The 18,151-nt window shown below is 41.4% G+C and overlaps 1 protein-coding gene and 1 pseudogene across 2 annotated transcripts in view; one reads left to right on the top strand and one right to left on the bottom strand.

The window, feature by feature from the left end:
* Positions 1-8,964, bottom strand: part of LOC122565230 (beta-1,3-galactosyl-O-glycosyl-glycoprotein beta-1,6-N-acetylglucosaminyltransferase-like) — an 84,666-nt pseudogene extending 75,702 nt beyond the window's left edge. Inside the window, exon 1 of the transcript XR_015751861.1 lies at positions 8,924-8,964. The product of XR_015751861.1 is annotated as a beta-1,3-galactosyl-O-glycosyl-glycoprotein beta-1,6-N-acetylglucosaminyltransferase-like (transcript). The remainder of the gene's footprint in view (positions 1-8,923) is intronic.
* Positions 8,965-17,035: 8,071 nt separating this feature from the next.
* The window catches only part of LOC122565226 (protein-lysine 6-oxidase-like), a 70,249-nt gene continuing 69,133 nt past the window's right edge, over positions 17,036-18,151 (top strand). Inside the window, exon 1 of the mRNA XM_087976239.1 lies at positions 17,036-17,156. Coding sequence (XP_087832365.1) covers positions 17,147-17,156 — 10 coding nt within the window. The 5' untranslated portion in view covers positions 17,036-17,146. The remainder of the gene's footprint in view (positions 17,157-18,151) is intronic.

An 18,151-nucleotide genomic window follows, 5' to 3' on the forward strand; every position in this document is an offset into this window, starting at 1 on the left:
GTACAGCAGTAATGCTGCCCCTTATCAAAAATGCCACTCCCCGTCATCTCTTTCTATCCTTCCTATAGCATTTGTATCAGGGAACAGTAAGCTGCCTGTCCTGCCCATCCCTGAGCCACATTTCTGTAATTGCTATCACATTTCAGTACCATATTCATAACCAAGCCCTGAGTTCATCTGCCTTCCCTGTTTGGCCTCTTGCATTGTAGTAACTGCAGTTTAATTTCTCAGTCTTACCTTATTCTCTGCTTTGTTCCTGCCTGCCCTGTTTGACTCATTCCCTTTGCCAACTGTACCAGTCTCAAATTGATGTATTTCCTCACTATTTCCGTGGGTCCCATACCCCCACCTTACTAGTTTAAATCCTCCCGAGCAGTTCTAGACAAATAGAGAGAAAGAGAGAGCGAGAGAAAGAGCATTAGATTGTAGTTGACTCAGGGCACCAAAAAGCCTTTGGGCCAGTCTTTCATCTTGGACAGTGCAATTCAGCACATGCACCAGGTGGCATTGGGAGGTCACTCCAGAGACCACTGTTTACATGTAACTCAAGCCAATAGCCAGAATTTTAATTGTACATCATGAGAGGAACATAACCCTATTGTAGAGGATAAAATACATTTTATGATGAGATGATGTCTAACTAATGTCAAAGAGTCCCAGGAATTTGAAAGGTACAGTCCCCATGTTAGTGAGCCTGCCACTCACCTCATCAGGCTTATCATCAACTAACATTCCAAATGAAATCTATTTGACATTGCAGCCAAACCTGGCTATCTCCTGACACTGAGGTATATCAGCAGTGAATACAAAAGATCAATGTGTTCTTCTAAAGTCTTAGAAGATTATGAAAATTGTTAGAAACAATGGTCAAACCCATTGTAAGAATAATTGATAATATCTTAGTCAGGTTAATCAAAAGTCCACAGTATGTAGCAGAAGTCACATTCATTAGCTTGCCTTGTTTCACAAACAGATATCAGACGCTGTTGGATTCTAGTGATGAAATGATATTTGAATATGCTATATACAATGTAGAACTGCAAGGCGCCTTCACTGAGACCTATGACTCATGGAAATTTCCAGCTAGACTTTAATTCTTCTGTTATAAGAAGGTCACTGGCTACACAACCTCACCTCCCCCTCCCTTGAAGACTTGGTGGTTGCAAAAAAGCAGAATGCCCAACAATAATCACTACCAGTGAGACTGGATCAGAATATATATGTGATTTATAATCCTATTCATGTCTATCAGTTTAGAAATAAAAAAACATGATAATGGAATCAAACAGTTCCAAGCATATTGCATGTATGGCCTAACCTAAAATGCACATCACGAACTAGAAATTCGCATGTTTATCATAGGGCCATAATGGCAACAGAAGGAGGTTATTTGGCCCATCAAATCCGTGCCAGTTCTTAGTACAGAAATCGAGTCATTGTCATTTGCCTGCTCTATCCCCATAGCACTACAAGTTTATTTCTTGCAATCCTTCATCCAATTCCTTTTGAAATCATTGATGATCTCCATTTTCACCGTCCATGTGCAGCAAGTTCTGGGACCTTATCACTCACTGCATACAAATGTTCTTCGTCATATTTTCCCAGCATTTCTTGCCCAAATTTCGGTCTCCTATGCCTTTGAAGATTAACTGACAGGGACAGCTTTTAGAGTCATAGAGATGTACAGCATGGAAACAGACCCTTCAGTCCAACCCGTACATGCCGACCAGATATCCCAACCCAATCTAGTCCCACCTGCCCGCACCCGGCCCATATCCCTCCAAACCCTTCCTATTCATATACGCATCCAAATGCCTCTTAAATGTTGCAATTGTACCAGCCTCCACCACATCCTCTGGCAGCTCATTCCATACACGTACTACCCTCTGTGTGAAAAAGTTGCCCCTTAGGTCTCTTTTATATCTTTCCCCTCTCACCCTAAACTATTTAAACTCATCATCATGTTTTACACTTCCATCAAATCTACGCTCAGCTTTCTTTGTTTCAAGGAGAATATGAATGAAAGCCAAGCAAATTTATACAATATTACATCTTGCAATAATTCAATGGAAGAATCAAGCTGAAATAGGTTAGTCATTCTGTCAAGATAGTAGACAAAGTAATACCAGGTGATCCAGTGACATGGTCACCAATATCACCTCATCCTCTAAATGCTGATCAATTTTTGTGTGAAGAATTTTTGCTATTTATCCAAAATTTGCCTTTTGTGAGTTTACCTGTTTCTCCTCTTATTCTATTGTTTGAAGTACTGTTGCAGGTTTACCTTTTTACTATCAGTTATTGTCTATTTATCTCTACAACACATCCTTTCGGTTCTTCCAAGTCCCTAGCATCATCCAAATTTTCAGGTAAGATCACACAGAGATGGGAGATACCCTATTTGAGAGAAGGACCAGTCTGAATACTGCAGCACTAGCCTGCTCCAACTGCATGGATGTTGTGACTTGAATAACAAGTTTGGATGAAACCTGCCAACCAAAATAGCAATTTAGAATAGGCAACTCAGCTTCGGGATGCATCATAAACAAATCTCAGCTGCTATTCTGTTTGGAATGGTAAGTTCTAGTACAGCTTATGACAGAATATTCAAAAAGAGAAAAATGTTTGGGGGTAATATTCATTTTTAGAAGCAAAAGGGATTTAATATGAGAGTTGGAAGTAAAAGGGATTGCATTGATTTGTGTATGCTCAGATCATGTAATAACTGGGGGTAAGGGGGAATAGTTATAGTATGTCTTGTATTTCCAGGTACGTAGATCAGCTGTAGTCATTATGAAAAGAAAATACAATTTGGGACACAGTAGAAACATTCAGCAACTAAACCTGTCGCTTAGATCAAATAATTGTTAATCCCATTAAAAAAAACCTTACATAGAGTTTGCAGCACAAAGTGAGGAAATAAGGAATTAGAAACATATGTGATATATGCTTCTGGTCAAAATATGCTACATTCTCTGAACTAACTGTGTTGTTGCAAGATCCAACAATGGTTGCAGTAGAACATGTTGCCATCTATCTAATGCCTGGTAATGTTAATGAGAATGTTTGTCACTTCTTGAGTTATGACTGAACTATTGGTGGAGCAATGAGACACATTGGATTCTGTTAAAGGGAACAATAAATCGCACCAGGAACCTGTCATTAAGAAAAATGATAAACATCTCAAACTTGTTACTGGGGAAAAAATATTCACTTTTGGAAGCTTTTTTTGGGAACAATGATTCGCCTCTGGAGCCTGTCATTAAGAACAATGATACATATCTGGGTGCCTCTGAAACGTCCACCTTCTTCCTCAACTGAAGATTTCCCAGCACCGTTGACTGGGCCCTCAGCACAGTCTGACCCATCTCCCACACTTTGGCTCTCACTCCCGCTTTTGTGTGATAGGGTTCCCTTTGTTCTTTCCTACCATCTCACTAGCATCCACATCCAGAGGATCATTAGCTGCCATTTCCACCACCTCCTGTGGATGCCACCACCAGACACACATTTCCCTCCCCTCTCTTGTCAGACTTCTTTTGGGAACATTCCTCTAAGACAGCCAGGTCTCCTCCTCCTTCCCTCCCAATAACCCCCACACTCCTATCCAGAGAAGGTGTAACATCTGTTTGTTTACTTCCTCCCTGCTCAGTATACAAGGGCCCAAACACACTTTCCAGGTGGAGCAGTGCTTTACCTGCACTTCACTCAATCTCATCTATTGCATTTGCTGCTCAAAATGTGGTTGCCTCTACTTTTGGGTAACATAGTGTAGACTGGGTGACCATTATGCAGAACACCTACGCTATTTCTGTAGAGAAAGATCCTGAGCTTCCGATTGCTTGCTACTTCAACACACCATCTTGTTCCCTGGTCAACATTTCTATCTCAGGCTTGCTGCAGTGCTCCAGTAAAGCTCAGTGCAAGTTGGAAGAACAGCACCTAAATTTTCACTTGGGAATGCTACACCTTTTGGACTCAATATTGAGTTCAACAATTTTCAGGCATAAGCTCTCCCATGTTCTTACCGCAGCCTCCACAAACCAGGCCTTGTTATCACATAGTCTGCTACTGGACACAACCCATTGTTAGCCACTAACAATCTTCATTAACAACTATTCTCTCTCCTAGCCTTATTGTTATCCATTTCTTTGTCTGTCCAACTGTTCTTCTTTCTCTTTGAGCTCTATCTCCATCTATTGTTTACTCCTTTACCCTTCTCCTCACCCTATTTTCTGCATAAAAAACATTTTCCTTACTATCGTCAGTTCTGAGGAAGAGTCACTGAACCCAAAACATTAACTCTGATTTCTCTCTGCAGATACTGCCAAACCTGTTGAGCTTGTCAGCAATTTCTGTTTTTGTTTCTGGTTTCCAACTTCCACAGTTATTTTGGTTTTTATCTGGAGACTAGTTACTGGTCATATATGAAATCCATCCAAGAGTTAGGGTGTTAGGTCTGAAACCTGCTCTTGTGATTAGTTGCAACTGGAGATTACATGGGATCTCTGATGAAAACCAAGAGTCTGTCATTACGAACATGGTGTTGTATCAAGACCTATTAATGGGAACTGAACTATGAGATACATTCAGAAACCAAATTTTCATAACAGTTGGAGAAATCCAGAGTCTGTTTTATTTACTTTCATGGCCTGTAGGGAGGGTTGTTGTCCATCTCAAACAGCCTTAGATTTGAATGGTTTGCTGGGACATTTCAGTCAACTGCATTGCTGTGAGAGTGGAGTCAAATGTAGGCCAGAGCAGCTATGATTGCACATTTCCTTTCAGCTGGCATCAATGAACCAGCTGTCTTTTTATTACAATTGACTAGCTCTATGTTCCAGATTCATTAGTTGAATTTTAACTCCAACACCTGCTGTGGCGAAATTTGAACCCATGAACATTAGCCTATGCCTTTGGATTACTAGTCCAGTGACGTTACCCTGTTACAAAATTTGAATTGTACAGTGACCATGTAATTGGCAAATGAATTTCAATGAAGAACAGCAATGTTTTTTGTTAGGAAGAATAAGCAAGTCACAACTGTTTTGATAATAAAAATTAAAATAAGGTAGGAGAAAATAAAATTAAAGAAGATGCATAAATTATGAAAAACAACAATGCAGTTTATATGGTTTGCTATACTGCAGGCCATTCAGTCCAACGGTTCTATACCACTCTTAACATGACGCTACCACTATCAGCCTACCCTTTTATTACTTTCTTTGTCATGTGCTTATATAGCTTCTCCTAAAATGTATCTGTGTTATTTGACCTTACTATTCCCTTGGTGGTGTGCTCCTATTTTTGCCATTCTTTGGGTAGTGAAGTTTGTCCTGAATTTGATTTATTAGTGACTATCTCATATTTATGACCACTATTTTTGATCTCTTCAACAAGTGGAAACATTTTCTCTACATTAAAAGAATGGAAGTATTCCTAGGATAAAGATCTCAGTCAGGTCATCATTCAGTCTTTCTCTTGAAAACAAACTTGACCTGTTCAATCTTACCAGAGACTTACAATCTTTAAATTCTGCTATAATTCTTCAGCATCAATTATTTACCTTCTCTAATATCTCTATACATGTATTATGATGTGGAGACAGAACAGGCCAAATACTCACGGTTTAACCAAAGTTGTACCATTGAAATCTATCAATCCAGAAATGGACCTCAGTGCTTTGTTTTTGTCCTGACCTCATTAACTATGTTATACCTTGTAGTGATTTATCCGTGTTCCTGCATGACTTTGTTTCTTGCTCCTACTTACAATCCCAGCAGTATATGATCTCCTCATGGATCTCTCTTTGGCAGTAGCTGGGGTGTCTCAGTTACCCTTGGTGCCTTGGTACAGTGCATGTCTGTGTCATCAGGAATAACCATGATGTTTATGTACTAAAATTGACTGATAATATTGATTGGTAAAGGTTGTGTATTACGAAATGGTTCTTGGGAAAAATACCAGTAGAACAACACCAACACTAATGTGTAGCAACACAGTAACAGTCAGCAATTGAGAAGAAGAGGGAAACAATGTCATTGTTGCAAAAAAAACCCTTAAAATCAATAACCTTTCAAACCCTATGCTTAAATCCAAGAAGAATATCAATTTTTCTTTTGAATCAAACCTATTGAAAGAATGTTATATATTAAACAGAAACAGAAATTGCTGGAGAAACTCAGCAAGTCTGTCAGCATTTGTGGGAAGAAAGCAGTTAACATTTTGAATCTAGTTACTGTACTTGAACCGTTAACTCTGCTTTCTTTGCACCGATGCTGCCAGACCTGCTGAGTTTCTCCAGTGTATTTTGTTTTTAATTTCAGATTCCCGGCACCACAGATTTTTTGCTTTATTTTATCTGTAAATATTAAATTAGGAATTAACTTTCTGAGCATTTCATTGCACTGTTTCATGGTGAGGATCTATTTTAAATAAAGTATACATAACACTTACCTGAAGCTGAGAAAGCCTTGGATATGTAGCTTCTTCTGTTTAAAGTACTGAAGTGCTTGGCTCATCTGTTCCTGGGCCAGCTGAGGGCCCTCTTTAGGGACCCTATTGTTCCTTGAAGGCCACTTTTTAAAAAGATGCTCTTTCTCCAATTTACACCCATGTTTTAAGTCGCTGATAGAGGTCTTGCGTCCTTTTGTTTCCCAGCACTTTAGAAACTTTGTGACTGGGTACTGAGGTCAAAGCTGTTATGATGCCAAAAAAGATTATGTTTGTACTTGGTGTGTTTTCTTAACCATACACGTTAGTTTTCTGTAACTTGGTGTTCCACATGTTTACTCTTTTGTTTCCATTTCCTGCCTTTTACCACTTTCTGGATAGTAAAGTCATGCTCATTACATGAGTAAAGTGATTCAGTATAGCAGTAAAGCTGAATCATTTTAATTAACCTTCAAAATGATCTTTTATTGTACCATTGGAATAAGCACAGATTAAGTCGGCTTGAATATTTTACAATATGAAAGTTGACCAATGTCTTTACCGGCAATGTCACCAAGAGTGACAATACCGGGTAGGTGTAATGAAGCAGCATTGCTACCAGTGAGGCATTGAGACCCATCCTGCAGTTATTTTAACATATATCTCTGGAAGCAAGGTGGATCGCTTAAAGAGGTTACTGCTGCCAGCATCTCTGGAGACAGATATACTAACAGGGGACTGACATTAACATTGTAACCAGAGAGACAGAACGAGAGACAGAGAGGAAGACAGGGAGAAAGTACCACTGTTCCTGGCAGAACACTTTAACCACCTGTACATGCCAGTGTTGTCATTTTTCCCAAGGTCTTCTGCAGTTTATTTTCCCCACTAGCTGTTCCAGAAAGTACAGCAGCCAAAAGGTTAATTAGCAACTACAGCTATTTTTGTTTTTGGGCTGTGCAGACATTTTTCAGTCAGTGAGGCTTTAGCAGAACTAAAACGTCTGAAGTCTCTAAGGTTTGTTGTGGGCAGTCCTCATAAAAAACAAGTAGGTTTGCCAAGTTATGGAACTCAGTGAAATTTTAATCTAAGGTCTGTTGAGACAAACACATCATCCCATTGAAACAAACAGCATTTTGGACAGCCATAAATGTATATAATTGTTCATCTGCTGCCCTGATGTTGAATGACTTTATTATGAAAGACTTTGAGGATCAGTTGAACATATTGGCTCTGTGGTCCTCGAATTTACAGCTTGTTGTTATTAAGTGAATTCAGAAGTTGGAGGAAAGTTTTTGGAGAAGTCATTTTTTGACAATAAGCTTCTTTTCACTATCATCTGGATCATAACATGTTGAGCATTTTTTTGTAATGTGACAGATTTTTTGTACAGGCTTTTGGGAGTATGGTAACTATGAGGGTATCATGTAGGGAATTTAAAAGATTTATGGTGTGGTGATGATGGGGATGAACCAAGTAATAGCAAATTCGACCTGAAAAGAATGCTACATTGCAATATAACATTTTACAATCAGCTGTTTTCTTTTTTAAGTAACAATCTCTATTCTGTGGACTTTCAATGACTAGATTCAGCCCACTTGTAAATTTATATCACTTTGCCATTTTCAACATTAGAAGGAAGCATAAGAGTCTAACAGTCAGCAAAATGATTGCAGCGACAGGGTAAAAATAACTTGAAGGAAAAACGATCAGTGCAGAATCATTTTGGAAGTTCAACATTGAGTGTTGGCAGAGTGGGGGAGAGCACAAATTATATTTTAATCAACTTGAATGAAAGAGCCTTGAATCATAAACTTTAAACTGGACAGAGAAAACAAAACTGTAAAAGGAATTCTAATATCTGACCACAACAGAAATTGAAACATTTCAGTATTGCTCATTTCAAAAGATGCAGGTTTATAAATTAATAATTAAAATTTAGAGCATTTGACAATTATTTTTGTTCAAAGTGATTAAGCCTCAATGACACCAGGTTTGTCCAATTAGCTGGAAACAAACAGATCCTGTATATAATTTATAATGGAAGCGTTTCATCGTCTTTTCTCTGTTACAGGGCAATTAATTCCATCCTTCTTCTGGAATTTCAGTTGCAAGTTTCTTGAAAATGGTTGTTTCACAAAAACTGTTTATCAAACCAAGTTCGAGAAGTTTGACAAAGGTGAAAGAATACACAGACTGAATATCGAAGTATATTTGTAACCAACACACGTTGTTTTAATGATCGTTTATTAAAAAAAGATCCAATTTATTCCCAAACTACTTTCCATTATCGCTCACCCTTTGATCTTGCTTTTTTTATTGAGACATGTTTATGAATTATTTGTCTTGAAATAATTAGACCAATTAGACCAAAAACGTGCCCAAAATCATGCAAAGAAAATCACTTTCGCTTGTGTATGGCTGTAACTTCTCTGTGTCAGTTTCAGAAAATAAATTAACTTCACGTCAAGAAAACTGTTGGTTTACTTACTTTCCTTTAGATTAGTGTTTGTATTTAGTGTTCGGTCTGGAGAAATCTTGTGCCGTTTTAAAGTGAGTGTGTGATACAGTTATAGGAAGGGTATTCACATGGGCAGTCTATTGATAGAAAGAGGATCTATCTGCCCACATATGGCTAAAACCTCAAGACTGGCAACAATTCAAGATATCTGAATCAGCTGCTCAGTGCAAGCCACTCAAGGTCAGGGCCTCACAGCAGGTCTTTGTTCAATGACATGAATTTGCTCAACATATCATTTTTACCACTTTGTGGTTAAGAGTGTGTGCGGTGCATCAGAGAATTGGACAATGAAAGAGAAGAGACACCTTAGGAGAAATTTGAATAAAATTTGGAAAAAGGCTAAGGGTCATGATAAATTTATGTCCCTTTGCAGTGTGCAGCCTAGTGCCAAGCAACATGCTTGTATTCCTTGGCAGAAGCCCAGATTTGTGTGAGGCTACAGCACTTCTTAAAGATATATCTAAAGCTGCTCTAAATCTCTTAAAAGCAAGGTACATTCTGGCAGCAGCTGGTAGTCAAATTAGGTGGGAAGTGCCTCTGAATGACAACTTTTAATATATGGTTTATTTAACATATTGAAACTTTCCACATACTGCACAGGTATATTGAAAAGAAAATGACTGACACTGAAAAACATAAGGAGATATATTATATCTGATGAGCAAAATCTCAGTTCTTAACGAGGAAAGTAAGGCAGAAAGGCAGATAAACGTAAGTGGGAATTTCAGAGCATAGGGCCTAGGCACTTAAAGGTGTAGTCACCAATGGTGAAGCCATTAAACTCGGGGTGTTCATGAGGATAGGATCAGAGGAAATGAAAGAGATTTAAGGTTGCAAGGTCATAGAAGGATTCGAAAACTAAAATGAGAATATTGAAATCAAAACTCTGCTTGATCAGGAACTAAATAGATCAGTATACATTAAATAATGAGATTAAGAGACAAGCAGAAGAGTTTTGAATTCCCTCAAGTTTATAGAACGGGAACCAAGACAGCAGTCAGGTATCCAATGGAATAGGCAGGTCTACAGGCGTGAGTGATGGTTTCAGCAGCAGGTGAGCTGAGGCTGTGCTGATATCCAATGACTAGCTAGCTAGTAACATAAAAGAAGGTTGCAAGGGTTGTTTTAGATATATGAAAGGGAAGGGAGGGCAAAAGTGATATTCAATCACTGGAGAATGTGGCTAGAGAAGTAAGAAAGAAGAACAAAGAAATAGCAGAGGAACTCAATAGCTATTTTGTATCAGTTTTCACGGTGGAAGGCACCAGCAGCATTCCAGAACCTCAAGAGAGTCGGGGGTAGAAATAAACGTAATAACTACTACTCAGGAGGAGGTGCTGAGGAAATTGAAAAGTCTGAAGGTGGATAAACCTCCTGGACCAGATGGGCTACATCCAGAGTTCCAAAGGAGATAGCTGAAGAGTTTGTAGAGGCATTGGTGGTGATCTTTTAAGAATTATTGGAGTCAGGGAGGGTCCCAGATGACTGGAAAATGGCTAATGTAACACCCCTGTTTAAGAAGGGAGAGAGGCAGAAGATGGGAAAATATAGGCTGATTAATCTGACCTCCATTGTTGGTAATATGTTAGAGTGTATTATTAAGAATGAGATTGCAGAATACTTGGAGGTGTATGGTAAAATAGAACTGAATCAGCATGACTTTGTCAAAGGGGATATTATGCCTGATAAATCTGTTAGAATTATTTCGGGAGGAAATGAGCAAGTTATACAAAGGAGAGCCAGTGGACATTTTGATTTTCAGAAGGTCTTTGACAAGGTGTTGCACAGGAGGCTGCTAGATAAGTTAAGAATCCATGGTGTTAGGGCAAGGTGCTGGCATAGACAGAGGATTGTCTGACTGGCAGAGGGCAGAAAATAGGAATGAAAGGGTCTTTTTCAGGATGGCAGCCAGTGATTAGTAGAGTTCTGCAGGGGTTAGAGTTGGGACCACAACTATTCCTGTCATACTTAAATGATCTGGATGAAGGAATTGAGGGCATTGTTGCTAAGTTTGCAGATGACACAAAGATAGGTGGAGGAACAGGTAATGTTGAGGATTTGAAAAGGCTGCAGAAGGAATTGGAGAGACAAGGAAAGTTGGCAAAAAATTACAGATAGATTACAATGTGGGAAAGTATGAGGTTATGCACTTTGATAAGAAGAATGGATGACTGGGCTATTTTCTAAATGGGATAAGGCTTCAGAAATCTGAAGCACAAAGGGAGTTTGGAATCCTAGTTCAAGATTTTCTTAAGGCTAACATACAGTTTCAGTTGGCGGTTTGAAAGGCAAATGTAATGTTAACTAGCATTCATTTCAAGAGGGGTAGAATACAATAGCAGGGATGTACTGCTGAGGCTATATAAGGCTCTGGTCAGATGGCATTTAGAATATTGTGAGCAGTTTTGGGCCCTGTATCTAAGGAAAAATGTGTTGGCACTGAAGGGGATCCAGAGGAATGATCCCTGGGCTTGTCATATGAGGAACAGTTGAGGATCCTTGGTGTGTATTTGATGAAGTTTGGAAGGATGAGGGGAATACCATTTCACAGAATACTGAGAAGTCTGGACCGAGTAGACCTTGGGAAGGTGTTTCCATCAGAAGGAGAGGCTAGGACCTGACAGCACAGCATGAAACGTCGATTCTCCTGTTCCCTGGATGCTGCCTGACCTGCTGCGCTTTTCCAGCAACACATCTCCAGCTCTGACAGCACAGCCTCAGGCAGGGGAAGGGATAAGGACATTTTAGAACTGAGATGAGGAGGAATTTCTTCATCAAGAGGGTGGTGAATCTGCAGAACTCATTGCCACAGAAGGCTGTGGAGACAAAGTCATTGAATGCCTTTAAGACAGAGATAGATAGGTTCTAGATTCGTGAGGGTATCAAGGTTCTGGGGAGAAAGCAGGAGAATAGGGTTGAGAAACATATTAGCCATGATCAAATGGTGGAGCAGACTCAATAGGCTGAATGAAGGACCAGTTTATGGTCTTATGGAGGTGGAAATAGCTAGTAATGGCACCAATATCAGATCATAAGGTAATCTTAGGGTCAAATGTGACACTGAGGCTGAAAGCAGACAGGTTCCATCTCCAAGTGTTGTCAAGTAGAAGAATGGAAGGAGTCTTTTGGGGACAGGATTTGGAGCAGGCACTGAAAATTATGTCTTCAATTTCCCCAGTATCTAACTGGAAGAAATTTCTGCACATCCAGTACTGCATGTTGGATTGGCAGTCTGATAAATTAGCAAGAGTAGAGGAGTTGAGAGATCTGTTGGTGAGGTACAGCTCATTGTGATTTCTTATGATCTCATCAAGCAACAGGGAATTGATATGAATTTGGAAGAGGCCTAGGGACCATCAGAGGTCATAGTGCAGGAGCAACAACAAAGGCCATTACATGTGAATTGAACAGTTAATTGCTAACAACCGGAAAATCAGTTCAAAAGCTTACTGCCTTCACAAACCTGAGCAAGCCTTACAACCAGACCGCACAACTGTAAACATGTTCAACAAAGACAGGCGCATCATCCAAATACATTTCACCACTCTCACTCACATACTCCTTCTTTCCTGCAGGACAAGTGTACACAAAGCCAGAGACAACAACATTTAATAGCTGGGGGACAGGTATGCCTGCTTGAGCATACCACTATCGAGGAGTTTCTTCATCAGGTAGCTTTTATATACACTATGAGTTTGTGTCCAAGACAGACAGGTCCAGGAGAAGACAAAGTCAAAAAAAAAACTAATTTCAGGCTTAAACTTGAAAGTAGCATCTTTTTATATATATTATATATAAATACTGTTATAAAGGTAAAGTTGCCATAATCTTACCAGACCATATGACTGCTCCCTTGTTAGAGATAGGCTGGTGGTGGTTTAACCTGTGGGGTCACTGGGCCTCAGGTCAAAGGAGAGGTTGAGAAGGGGAATCCTTCATAGTAACCACAACTAGTTCAAGAATTGAACCCACACTGTTAGTGTTACACTGAATCATAAACAAGCCACCCAGCCAAACAAGCCAACCGGCCACTAGAGCTGCTGTACATAGTAATCATAGAACTACCAAATGCAGATTTATACTTACATTAGGTAAGGCCTAATCTATCTTCTTAATTTCTCTGACAAACAACATGGCAGCCCATTCTGCAGACAGAGGTCTGGAAGTCCTGTTGGACATGGTGGTGCAGAGGAGGGGTCCTATTGGACATTGTGAGGCAGAGGAGGTGTCCTATTGGACATGGTGGTGCAGAGGAGGGATACAACTGGACATGGTGATGTAGAGAAGGAGTCCTAATGGACATTGTGGTGTAGAGGAGGGATACTATTGGACATGCTGGTGCAGAAGAGGTGTCCTATTGGACACGTTGGTCCGGAGGAGGTGTCCTATTGGACACGTTGGTCCGGAGGAGGTGTCCTATTGGACATGATGGTGCAGAGAAGAAGTCCTGTTGGACATTGCAATGCAGAGGAGGGATACTATTGGACATGGTGGTCTAGAGGAGGCAACTATTGGACATGGTGGTGCAGAGGAGGGGTCCTATTGGACATGGTGGTGCAAAAGAGGTGCCCTAATAGATGTGGTGGTCTACAGGAAGCATACTATTGGACAGGGCGGTGCAGAAGAGGTCATAGAGTCATAGAGATGTACAGCATGGAAACAGACCCTTTGGTCCAACCCGTTCATGCCGACCAGATACCTCAACCGAATTTAGTCCCACCTGCCAGCACCCGGCCCATATCCCTCCAAACCCTTCCTGTTCATATACCCATTCAAATGCCTCTTAAATGTTGCAATTGTACTAGCCTCCATCACTTCCTCTGGCAGCTCATTCCATACCTGTACCACCCTCTGCGTGAAAAAGTTGCCCCTTAGGCCTCTTTTATATCTTTCCCCTCTCACCCTAAACCTATGCCCTCTAGTTTTGGACTCCCCAACCCCAGGGAAAAGACTTTGTCTATTTATCCTATCCATACCCCTCGTGATTTTGTAAACCTCTATAAGGTCACCCCTCAGCCTCTGACGCTCCAGGGAAAACAGCCCCAGCCTGTTCAGCCTCTCCCCATAACTCAAATCCTCCAACCCTGGCAACATCCTTGGAAATCTTTTCTGAACCCTTTCAAGTTTCACAACATCTTTCCGATAGGAAGGAGACCAGAATTGTATGCAATATTCCAACAGTGGCCTAACCAATGTCCTGTACAGATGCAACATGACCTCCCAACCCCTGTACTCAATACTCCGACCAATAAAGGAAAGAATACCAAACGCCTTCTTCACTATCCTATCTACCTGCGACTCCACTTTCAAGAAGCTATGAACCTGCACTCCAAGGTCTCTTTGTTCAACAACACTCCCTAGGACCTTACCATTGAATGTATAAGTCCTGCTAAGATTTGCTTTCCCAGAATGCAGCACCTTGCATTTATCTGAATTAAACTCCATCTGCCACTTCTCAGCCCATTGGCCCAAGGTCCTGTTGTAATCTGAGGTAACCCTCTTTGCTGTCCACTACACCTCCAATTTTGGTGTCATCTGCAAAGCTACTAACTACCTGTCCTATTGGACATGGTGGTCTAGAGGAGGCATACCCTTAGACATGGTGTTGCAGAGAAGGGGTCCTATTGGATATTGTGGTGCAGAGGAGGGATACTATTGGACATGATGGTGCAGAGAATGAGTCCTATTGGACATGGTGGTCCAGAGGATGTGTCCTGTTGGACATGGTGGTGCAGAGGATGGATACTATTGGACATGGTGGTGCAGAGAAGGGGTTCTATTGGACATTGTGGTGCAGAGGAGGGATACTATTGGACATGGTGGTGCAGAGAGGGAGTCATATTGGACATGGTGGTCCAGAGGAGATGTCCTATTGAACATGATGGTGCAGAGGAGGGATACTATTGGACATGATGGTGCAGAGAAGGCATCCTATTGGACATTGTGGTGCAGAGGAGGGATACTATTGGACATGGTGGTGCAGAAGAGGTGTCCTAATTGACATGGTGGTCTAGAAAAGGCATGCTATTGGACGTGGTGGTCTAGAGGAGGCATACTATTGGACATGATGGTGCAGAGAAGGGATCCTATTGGACATTGTGGTGCAGAGGAAGGATACTATTGGACACAGTGGTGCAGAAGAGGTGTCCTATTGGACGTGGTGGTCTAGAGGGATACTATTGGACATAATGGTGCAGAGGAGGGGCCCTGGTGGGCATGGTGGTCTAGAGGAGGGTTCCTGTTGGACATGGTGGTCCAGAGGAGAGGTCCTGTTGAACATAATGGTCTAGAGGAGGGGGCCTGTTGGAATGGTGATGCAGAGGAGCATTGTCTTCCTCCCTCAGGGCCTGCAGATCTTTCCAGGCTAGTCTGAACTTGCTGTCTGGGTCAGGGCTGTTTCTATGGTCTGGAGGAATGCCCAGTAACACTGCGAGAACATCAATGGCCATCAAATAAAAATGCCAATATCCTCTTTCTGCTACCTTTCACTCACCACAGCTCTGCTCATGTACCTACTTCCCTCCAAAGGTCTACCAATTATTATTGCATGCAACATCTTCTCTCTCTTGCTGTCACCCCCAACTCTCATAGACTACTCACCCTGCAAGCCTTCTACACTGCCTACTCACTCACTTGGGACATCTCTCCATCTTTCCCTCCCCTGCACTAGCACTAACAGCTGTGCCACCCACTTTCATCTGAGTCAATCCTTCCTTTTGTCTCATTCTCTGAAAAAAAAATCCACAATATGATAGAAAGAGCCAGAATAAGTGATAGCTCTTCACTCCCTACAAGGAGCGATCCTTGTAAAGAAGATCATGATTATTCTTACAATGATGCCAAAATTCCCATGTCATGGCAAATAAGTAAGATTTACCATCCATTTCTGTGCTACTCTCCCATTGCTCCCACTGTGAGTACATTGTTAATATGCCTGAACTATACACCCCTTGTTCCAGATACTTTTTCACTTTTGTCTCCTTCTGGTACATTGGCCTAGTCTCAGTGGCCAAGAGACCAAACCCACATCACATCCCCACCTCCATCTCCATGGAAAAAGCCATAGATCCTTCAGAAAATGCACCAGCAAGGCTGGTCTCGCACCCTCCACCAGCTCAGTGACGGACACCTCTGTGATTACGTTAGCTAGAGTACCATTGAGAGAATGTAATGGTGAGTACATCACTGGCCTGTCTCAACACATTGAGGAAGGAACACCCCAGGCTGCTGGAATTTAGAGGGCTGATGGTCATTAGGTAATAATTCAGTCCCACAGGAAAGCAGCCCTCTGTGCCTACAAGGTGCAGTGGGTAGGTTTATCACAGGACTCCACTAACCTTGTTTGCACCATACTGCATTTGGTATGCAAGTGTCTGGCTGTTTTGTGGGTAGGTTAGTGGTTGCCATGGAGACCCAGTTCCATAACACTCAGTGTTTTTTAGATACACGCACAAACCTGCACTCCATCCTTCAAGCCATTGGCGCTCAGCACCAACAGCAGGGCAAGGGGGTATTGAATGACCTTGATCTCACTCCAGATGCCTCTTTCACACAGAGATGGTGCCAGTGGGCTCCCAACATGAGGAAGAACCCCTCCTGCAGAAAACTCATCTCAGAACACACTTGAGGTAGTCTGGTCTTCCATCGCCACTCTGCCTACTACCTTCAGCCCTTTGTGAGTTTCTAGGCAGAAAACACTCAGCATGGCTGGGTCTCCAGCCACAAATGCCTGAAGGCTGCCCGACCAGAACTCCAAATCAACAGACTCCTTCCATCATGCTGCAAACTCTGGGAATGGCACTGAGATATACTGGGAGAGAAAGGAAGAAGACTTTCTGAAGACACATGATGTTGTGGATGACACTTCATTGTAGATACATTGTCACATTTGTAATATGTGTTCACTTTTCACTAGCAGCTGTGGGAGAGAATATTTGTCCAGCAGCAACTACAAGATTGAAGACACTGAGTCTAAATATCCAAGCCATGAAGTGTGCAGCTCCTGTACAATGTGAAGATTTTGGAAATGTTTGCAGTATGGCAAATAGAGTGAAGCTCTCTCGGTTGCAATATATGGCTTGCACTGTTAATGGGATTGATTTGTAATGTGTTATAATATGGAGAAGAAAGCTTGGGGCCAGGGTTTGTACTCCACACAGTACGTCAATGTGAAAGGTTCACGGATAGCATTTCATGCTCACAGGTATTTCTCATCTGTACTGTGCAGGTATCTGTATAATGCTATTGTCCACTGATTGGCCTCTTATTGCACAAAAGTGAAGACCCCTCCATCACAGAAAGAAACACTGATAGTGCCCACTCCATTTTCAGCTCCATATCGTACTTATTGATATTATAATGTGAGGAAACATCTTCACACAATGAGTCTAAAGCTCAACCTCTGACCCCAGGTGACCCCCGGAAATGTACATATGTCGCTTCTTAGTAATGTCCCCCATAAACCACATCGGCTTGGAAGGATGTTGTTAAATTTGAAAAGGTTCAGAAAAGGTTTACAAGGATGTTGCCAGGTTTGGAGTGTTTGAACTATAGGGAGAGGCTGACTAGATTGGGACTATTTTCACTGGAGCATCTGAGGTTGAGGGGTGACCTTATAAAGGTTTCTAAAAATGTGAGGGGCATGGATAGGGTGAATCATCAAGGTCTTTTTCCCATGATAGGGGTCTCCAAAACTAGAGGGCATAGGTTTAAGGTGACAGGAGAAAGATTTAAAAGGGACCTATGGGGCAACTTTTCCATGCAGACGATGGTATATGTATGGAATGAACTGCCAGAGGATGTGGTGGAGGCTGGTACAATCACAATATTTACATGTTGGGTGCATGAAAAGGAAGGGGTTTGAGGAATATGGGTCATATGCTGGCAAATGGGACTAGATTAATTTAGATATATGGTTGGCATGGATACGTTGGACCGAAGAGTCCGTTTTCATGCTGCATATCTCTGTAACATTATGACTCTACGACTCCATGACTCTTTGAAATTTTCAATATTCCCACTAAACTGTTTATCTCCCCACTTTACCTGTCTCAGCTCCAGGGACATGTCGAATCAAAACCAATCCCAATAATGCAATTATCACCATTGATGATCCTTCTCCTCCTCCCACTCCCTTCCTCACCAACGTTCCACTGTGCCCTCACCTTATATGTTGAGTTTTTCCTCTTCACAACTGTT

The sequence above is a fragment of the Chiloscyllium plagiosum genome, unplaced genomic scaffold (genome assembly GCF_037043375.1).
Source record: "Chiloscyllium plagiosum isolate Xiang-an unplaced genomic scaffold, Cpla_swu_hap1 HiC_scaffold_28, whole genome shotgun sequence".
Classification (NCBI taxonomy): Eukaryota; Metazoa; Chordata; class Chondrichthyes; order Orectolobiformes; family Hemiscylliidae; genus Chiloscyllium; species Chiloscyllium plagiosum.